At 29.2% G+C, this 9,377-nt stretch overlaps 1 protein-coding gene across 1 annotated transcript in view; it reads left to right on the top strand.

The window, feature by feature from the left end:
* The window catches only part of LOC111621118 (ribonuclease 3-like), a 72,703-nt gene that overhangs the window by 42,306 nt on the left and 21,020 nt on the right, over positions 1 to 9,377 (top strand). The window contains 2 exon segments of the mRNA XM_023363186.1: positions 6,928 to 7,043; positions 7,145 to 7,198. Of these exon segments, the coding sequence (XP_023218954.1) occupies positions 6,928 to 7,043; positions 7,145 to 7,198 (170 nt within the window).

Below are 9,377 nucleotides of genomic sequence, written 5' to 3'. Positions count from 1 at the left end.
TTCTGAAAAAGAGGATTAATGCCGATATCTGTTATTAAACATCCTTTGAAGAAGTGTGAGGATGTCAGAACAACGGTCTTAGAATGGTATCCAAACCAGGTTGAGGCTTGGGGATTTCTACAATTGCAATGCTATTGATTACTTACGAAAAATCCTGAAGAAGAGAGAAAAGCAATCAACATTAGACAGATTCTTTAACCTTTTCAAACTGAAAAAACATGACTAATAAAAATGCAAGACTGTGTACATATGTATTTTTATTTTGGGGTGTCTCCCAAAATAAAAAAAATCTCCTATGGTAAATCGATAATCAGTTAACGAACAATTCGGATAGCGAACAAAGTCTTGGAACGGATTGTGTTCGTTAACCGATCACGCACTGTAGTTGCCATATAAATTTAAACATTTGTCATAGAGTATCACCAGCTTTTCTACCTGCCTTCTGCACACTCAATTACTGCCAAGTTTTTGAACCAGTCATTAATGGCCTCTTTCAGTTTGTTGTCACTTCCATAGTGATTCCTGCCCAAAAAATCCTTTAATTTTGGGAAAAGATGGTAATCACTTGGAGCCAAGTCCGGGCTATAAGAAGGATGTTCAAAAACTTCCCACTTAAACTGCTGAAGCAAGTTCTTTGTCAACACAGCAGCATGTGAACGTGCATTATCCTGAAGAAGAACAATGCCTCTGGACAACAATCTCCGCCATTTGTTTCGAACTGAAGCTTCATTCATCACATTACCATAAACCTCTGTTATCTGTGTAAATTTTGATAGGGCAGATTTTTTTCGCATTCAAAGCATATTACACTATGAACCTCACATTTGGCGGGATCTTTAATTTTGTTACAAATTTCAAAGTCACACTATAAACAGTAAACAATTGTTGTGGCTTGCTGTTAGTGTCAGATTGGTGCGAAAAAATGGGAAGATCCATGATGCGGTAGTGGGGGTGGTGGGAGAACTACATGACTCATCAGATCAAAATGTTCTTTTCTTTTAGAATGACTCTCATAGTTTAGGAATATCCACTTATAGACATTTTCTTTTATAAGAACCGTTTAAAAAATTAATATTTCAATCATACAGTAAGTAATTTTATTCTATTATTATTAATAATTCCATATAAAATATAAATGATTTAAATACATTATGTATAAAACGGCTGTGGAGTCGCATAAAAATCTACCGACTCCTACTCCGACCAGGGGCAGATTTGTTTCCAAAAGAAACCCGGAAATTTTGATGTTATCACGTGACCTCAGAATAAAAGATTCAATAAATAGAGTTCTAATAAAGATAGAGCGTAGAAACTTTTTTCCAAAGCTAAAAGACTTCTCTAAGTAATATATAAATATGTATTCGATAAGTTTTACTTTTCCGGCTGTTATATATTACAGAGAAAAAGTGTAGCGCTCGCTCAAAAACTGAGTCAAAAAATTTTTACATTTTTGGACTCAGGACACCTTGAAATTTCATGATATGCAAAAGATTTGAGGTTTTTTCTATATGTGTGGATGTTAGACTGTGGGGGGGGCATGATTTTTTTCACCCTGTTTGAAGCCTAATAATTTCTGTGGTAAGAGTGGTCAGAATCGGAGTCAGATGGTTTAACACAGGAGTTAGTTTTTAAGTGTTAAAGTGGTTGAACTAAATTGTGTCCCCATATACATTCTAACATCTTAGGCAAGAACATCTTAACGGGTTTTACTGTACTATTATAAAATGGCTAAAAAGCTTACTTTGAGGGTAGAGACGAGTTTTATTTAATTTTTTTCTAATTTTGAATGCTAATAATGAGTAAAATATTCATTAAAAGATATGACACATGACCACTTTTAGGTCTTCACCCTGTCGACCTTTAATTAAGAACTAAAATTTAATAGTATTAATGCCCCTTTATATGCAAGCTACAGTGCCACATTTCATTTCTTAAACTTTACCCATTCTGAGATATTGTTTAATATCTCAGAACAGAAAATAAAGAAATTAAACAAATTAGATGCCAACACATACACGCACGTGAATTTTTCCTTTTTACTGACTTTTTTGAAGAGTTCGGGAGGTCTCCAAACGTGTAGATTTGCAAAAAAAAAAAAAAACTTGGAGGGTCAAATTTGACACGATTCCAATACTTTTCCGTTTTATATACATAACAAGTTGATAAGTAAAAAGGAGTCGGAGTCAGCGGATTTTTTGACGACTCCGACTCCGGCTAAAACATCAAAACTCCACGACTCTGACTCCACAGCCCTGGTATAAAATAATAATGGATATAGATGAGTTAACTAATTCTTTAAGTGGTAGTTAGTTGAAAAACATCTGAAGATGAATCATTATATCCTACAAGTATCTTTTGAATGCTTTATAAATTTTATTAATAATAAATCTTTAAAGAATGGAACTTAAATTCTAATGTACTTGAGTTAAATTTTTTGTCACTACTAATATTTTTATAGTACAAAGAAAAGGAGGAAATATAAATAAGATGTTTAAAATACTTTCACAAACATAATTCAAACATTATTAATGTATAAAAAACATTTATAGTATGTAAAACTTTTGGAATCATAAGTTTTAGTTTATTACAGGAGCTCCTCTACTTATGAACATTCAACTTATGAACTTTCAGAATTACAAACAATTTGACCGTATGTCTAAAATTTACATTTTGTGCAGATTCTGAAGTTTTCTTGATGGTCATGGAGTGTCATCAAAGTCAGTTTTTAGTCAGTAATAAATAATAAATTTTGAATAAATACTTAATGTGGATTTATTTCTATCATATATTGTCATTTTTTGTTTTTGAATGAATTCTGACATTCCATTGCTGTTAGTGAGATGGCATTGAAGTTGGTAACATTATAGTAAAAGTGATTTTTACTATTGTTTGCAATTTTTATAAACTTTTACAATTTGTGTTTCAAAAAATGCATCCAGAATTTAATAGTAAATCTAACAGTGGAGATAAATGCAAGAAATGTGGCTTTATGACCATGAAAACTAAATTTCACATTATAAAACTAAGTGTGTTAGGTAAAAAATTGCATTTTGAAACACCTTCTACTAAGCAGTAGCAAGTGGATAAATAAGCATAATGTATTATATTAAGTACATGATAAAACACTATAAATAATAATATGTGATTATTCTGTGTACAAATGTACTTTCTAGATCTGTTTTCAACTTATGAATATTTCAACTTTCAACAAAAGCTTGGGAACCTAAACTATTCATAAGTAGAGAAGTGCTTGTATTAGTACAAAAGTTATTGAATGAGGTTTGTGTTAAATTCAAAATTATAAATGACAGAAATCTTTAACAGTATTTCTTATATACCCCTGTGATCAATAAGTATTGGAAAAGATTCAATTATATTTAAGATTTGAATTTATTCATTATTTCATCCCTTCAAAGTAATCCCCTTCCACTGCAATGCACTTACACCAATGCTTTTTCAATCTTCAAAACATACTTGAAAATCATTTTTGTGAAACCTCTTTGGGACTCTCATCAAATTTTTTGTTTTATGACATCAAACAACTCAAAGCAGTGACTACAAAACAGAAATTTTAATCAAGGAAACAAGAAAAAGTCATATGGTGCTATATCAGAATTGTATTTGTTGAATTTTTGGCCAAAAATTCACAAACAACAAGAGCATTGTGATCAGGTTCATTATTGTGGTACAAAATCCATGAGTTTTCTTGCCATGAATCAGGTTATTACAAATTTCTTCATGTAAACAATGAAAAGCACTGAAATAATCATTGTTGGCAGTTTGGCCAATCAGAAGGAATTTGTAATGCACAACACCAAAGAAAAGTCAACATAACCTTGATTTTTGACTGACTTTGATATGGTCTTTTTGCTCTTGCTTCATTTTTCGAGCACCCTTCACTTGATTGTTGAGCTGTAGATCCATACCCATAATGATGTGTTTTAAGAATGATTTGCCTCAAGAAAGCATTTCCACAACCATTTGAATATGTTGTTTTTGGAAAAAATTCAGTGTTTTTGGGATGCCTTGAGAAGCAACATGCCCCAAGCCCAGATGATCTTTTAAAATTGCTTGATAAAATCAAACTGATAATGGAACATATTCAATAATGTCCCTAATTATTAAACAACAATCATTGAGCATCAAATCTCTGACTTGAGTGATGTGTTGTTCTTCAGTTGATGTGGATGGTCTACCAGACCTGGTTTATCTTTGATCCATTCTCTGCCTTCCTTGAATATCTTGTACCACTCAAACTTTTTTTTTTTGCTAGACTATCATCACCAAAGGTTTTTTTCAACATTTCCAATGTTTTTGTAGCAGTAATTCTGTTGCAAAACTCAAAATTTAATTCATGTTTTTTGTTCAATTACACTCAACATTTTGAAAAATTGCTGATGAAAATTTCTTTACAAACAAAACAACCATGTATTTTCAAACAAAAACAGACAATGACTTATGGATTGCTGTTAGATGTCAATAAAAGTCATACCAAACAATGAAAAAAATAACAACAGCACCCTCTTGCACTTGCCTGGTTTAAATGAACCATTTTCGATACTTTTTGATCATAGTAATATATGCATAATAATTAGATGGATAAAATATTCATTATTAAAATATCTGCTATATATTAAAATGCTGCTATTAAAATATTTGTGATTATAACTAACATCAAATTTAAAAAATAAACTGAACATGCATTTTATAATACTATAAAATTACAAAAACAATTTATAATCTACAATAAATGAAAGATTACATTTACTAAAAATATGTTAGATTATTAATATGTATCCAGAAATGTTTTAAAACATATGAGGGCAATTTTTTTCAACCTCCAATAGTCTATAAGAAAAAGACAAGCGTAAATAACAAAATGAATTTATTACCAAAAGTTAGGTACAAACATGGTTACTTTTCAACAATCACTGTGAAGATTGATGCATTTTTCATATCTGTGTATGAGCTTTTCCATCTCCTCTTCATAGAATGTTGCCGCCAGTGAATTGAGATGGCCTTAATGATGTTTGTACCTAACTTTTCATAATAAATTCATTTTGTTATTTATGCTTGGTTTTTTTTTATCGACTGTCGGAGGTTGGAAAAAAACAGACTACATATTTAATATTATTGTAATAGTCAATCTACAATTTGTTTTTAGTACTAATTCTCTATCTGACTTAAAATTACTATATTTTACAGTAAGTAAGACACATAGATATAAGATGCATCCCCATTTCAAAACAGAATATGTAGGAAAAAAGTATTTAGTGTGTTTAAGTCATCCCACATAGTAAGATGATTGTGACAAAATATTAAATACAGTAGACCTCCCTATAAAATGGGTTCATATAATTCAGATTCCTATATGATGGCAAAAAAATTGCAACAGTATTCGTACAAACATGCTAAAAAAACTTGTATAATTCGGTAAAACATCATCGCCGACTTGTGTCGCAACAGAATTGGTCAAATCTAGACCAATAGCGAATATTGTACAAACTGTTGAGTTTAAACAAGCAGCAGACCTACTAAAAACCTTTTATTATTTAACGTCCATAAAAATTATATTTATATTAATGATGTCTCCAAAGTTCAGCGAATTTTTCGCAAAAAAATAATTTATCAGGAAGTACGCGAGTGCCATTCAATGACAAGCTCCACGACGAAAACAAGCTTAAGCAATGGCGTAGTCGAACGGTGCATGCTCAGTAAGTAATCCTAAAATTTTTTGTTTATAGCATAGTTTATATGGATTATTCCCAAAAAATTATACATATTTTGGAAATGATGAGTTGAATTAGTCTAGAATCGGTTAATTTTATGGAAGAAAACCTTTCAAACAGCCATAGTCTGTAAACTGCATACATGCTGGGCTGTGATTGGCTCATGTATTTAAGGACTCATAGAACATCAATTTCATAAAGAATGGAACATATCTACCGTGTTATAGGGGGGTTGACTGTACATATAAGATAGTAATATGTATATGTAGTGATATGAGATCTACTTGTTCCCCCCATTGCAATCTCTGTTACATATAAATATGTATGCTACTCTATGGTATATACTTTGTCGGATTTATATATATATGTTATTTTATTTATTGTTCTAAGAATGCTAAAACTTAAAAAAATGTTATGAGAAAAAGTTTAAAAATTAAAAACAAAAAAAAAAATTTAGAACCAGAGAATGCAAAAAAAGATTGGAATGTTGTAGGAGAGAGTTCATTTTTGAAAAATTAAAGAAAAAAATGTTTCAAATTCATTTCTTTTAAAGATTTTTGTTAAAAAAGGGACCTGTAGTGATATTGTATTCTGTACAGTATAAGTGTTGAGAAAATGTTACTGTTTAACTTTGAACAGTTGGTTGAAAATTGTTTCATGGTATCTAATATTTATAATAATGCTGTTTTGCATAATTAAAATTAGTAGTAATAATATATTTAATTAAACAATAAGCTTTTTATTTAAGAGTTGTACTAGGTAGAGATTACTCTGTAGTCTACTGAAAGGCCATTTGGGGAATTCTTTAACCTATACAAGAATGCAACTTTACATATAAGACATGGTGATTTTTTTTAAACCTTTCTTTTTAACGAAACTTGCATCTTATATGCCATAAAATATGGTAATTGATGAAACATATCTTAAAGTTTTAAGTCAGTTTCTTATGAAGTAATTATTATTTATTTTTATGAAAGTTACAAAATTTAAAAATTATGAAATATCTGTTAATTAGTTTCTGTTAAAAAGCCAGTTTAATATCAATTTAATGATCTTATATTCAAAATTTTAATAATCTTTCAATCTATGTAGTTCCTAGGTCATATATTCTATACTAGATGAAAGTAGAAAACTTTTTTCTGATATATTTTGATTGAATAAAGCCTAAAATAATACAAAACTTTCAAATATATTTTAGGTGCATTATTTCTAGACAGTGGTATTAATGTTGCTGACAGAGTATTTTGTGAGACATTATTTTCAAAACCAGAATTGAGAGACGTATGGAAAAATCTACCTCCACATCCCTTGCAGGTTAAATAAGAATAGAGCTTATAAATAACTTTTAAATAAAATCTATAGCTTTATTGCTTTAAAGTTTATAGTTTACCTAACTTTATTATTATTTTTTTAAGGAACAAGAACCAGAGGGTGATAGAAAATGGATTGAAGTGGTTCCACTTTTGAAAGTAAATATCTGTTCAATGATATTTTATAATACAATATAAATTAAAAGTATATAATCTGAAAAATTTTTTAATAAGCAACTTAAAATATATTTTAAATTTCTATGAAATTATTTAAAATTTATTATGATAATCCTACAGTAGATTTAAAATTTTTAAACTAACAAATAAATCAAATAAGAAATACAGTGGTACTTTGTATTTCAAACAACTCTAACTTGGAATGCTTCAGAGTTTGAACACTAAATTCAACAAAAATATGCTTCAAAGTTCAAATTGTGCATGCACTGAAAAAAAATGCCCAAACTGTAAATGCAAGTCATCTCTCACTCTTATGTTATGATAGTATATTTTCAGTGCTTTTTGCTTCATTTTTGGTACATTTGGTTATATATATTGTGTTTTTTTTTGTTGATTTTTAACAATTTCTTCCTGCAATTTTTCTTTGTCAAAAATCTTTTGAATACCCCATACATTGTTAATTCATTAGTATAAATTTCCTGAACAGAACTTTTTAACCGCATTTGCATATTTGAAGCTTAGGATCATTTTTCCCCCATACATATTATGAATATTTTTTACTGTTTGTATGGCGCATCCTTTCTGACATTCATAAAGAGTAACATGCTGGTATGCTTTTTATCTGAAGATATTTTGATTCAATTTTATTCAAACTAAATACCAAGTAAAAAGTTTAAAATAAGCTTCTAAACAAAGAATATAATCTCTCATTAACAATAATGTATTAAATTTCATGACTGTTACAACTAAATCACACAACTATGTTAAGTAACAACAACTGTTAAAAATAGGCAGAAATTTTCTGTTCAACTCAATATAACTTTTACTATTAACTATGGAATCTGGAAAGGGTATGGAAGTAACAAAGTCTAAAAAGAAGGTTGTAGTATCAACAATTGAAATTAAAAAGGAACTTATCATAAAATATGAAAGTGATACATGTGTGGCAGATCTGGTGGCCATGTTTAAGATGCCAAAGTCAACAGTTTGTGACTGGTAAATGTAGTTTTCATTTTATTATACAGTATTATTTGTTGTTTTGTGTTTCGGTTTATCATCAGGGCATTTAATTGTGTTATTTTTATCTTAAATTATGTGTATTGCTGTTAAGATTATTAAAATGGGTATTAATTAATTTACTTTTTATTATTTCTTATGGGAAAAATTGCTTTGGACTTCTGATGATTTGGAGTTCAAATGACCTCCTGGAACGAATTAAGTTTGAAGTACGAGGCACCACTGTATTGAAAATAGAAATGAAATGAAAATTAAAATTATTTTAGAACTGTTTATAAAAGTTTTTTAAACAATTTTAATATCAGAAATTAGTTTTAAATTGATGAAAAGACAGATTATTTATGATAGATCTTTCCTTATAAGTAACTACCTTTAAGGAAGAGAGATCTATTAGATATTGTCATTTGATTAAAACCTTTTAAAAATTACTTTTTTTTAAACAGCTAATTTTTGTACATTTTCAGAATCAAAATTGTGATATGCCAATTTGTATTTAAATTCATTATGATAATCCTACAGTATATTTAAAATTTTAAATAACAATACAATATATTACTTAATTAATTAAAAAATGCAGTCCTTAAGGCCATTTTTGAAAAATTTTTGTTTTTTGAATTTTTGGAATGTTTTTTAAATCTCCAAATTTTTCAAAATTTTTTTCCTGCACGAAAACATTTTATTGCGATTTTAATTTACCTTTAATGACGTATGCTTCACGCTTAGTTGCTTTTTAATAGTTTTTTAATGGGAGTTTGATATCAAATTTCCTTCATCGTTCTAAAGTTGTAGTGCACGGATTTTCCTTCGGTAAAGTTATTTAAAGCTAAAAATAAATTTAAAAACTCACACCAATATTTGTCTAGTTTCTGGGTACAAATTCACTGAGTTCAGCATTAATAAATTTGTACCCAGAAACTAGACAAATATTGGCGTGAGTTTTTAAATTTATTTTACTTAAACATGGAAACTACGAAATCTCTTTTCTTTTTATTGCTGAAGCAAGTGAAGCTGTGGCAAAAATTACTTGGCCAGTTGCAATTTCTTTTGATGTGCAGAGAAAAACAAGTAGTACCGAAGAGCATTCAACTCAAACGAAAGGCATTCCCGGTGTGCCTGCGAGGGATGCTTCCTAAGGTAGAAAAAT

The sequence above is a fragment of the Centruroides sculpturatus genome, unplaced genomic scaffold, assembly GCF_000671375.1.
Source record: "Centruroides sculpturatus isolate CEXI.00-Female unplaced genomic scaffold, Cexi_2.0 scaffold284, whole genome shotgun sequence".
NCBI classification, from domain to species: Eukaryota; Metazoa; Arthropoda; class Arachnida; order Scorpiones; family Buthidae; genus Centruroides; species Centruroides sculpturatus.
The sequence above is the reverse complement of the archived record's forward strand: the minus strand, read 5'-3'. Positions and strand labels throughout refer to the sequence as shown.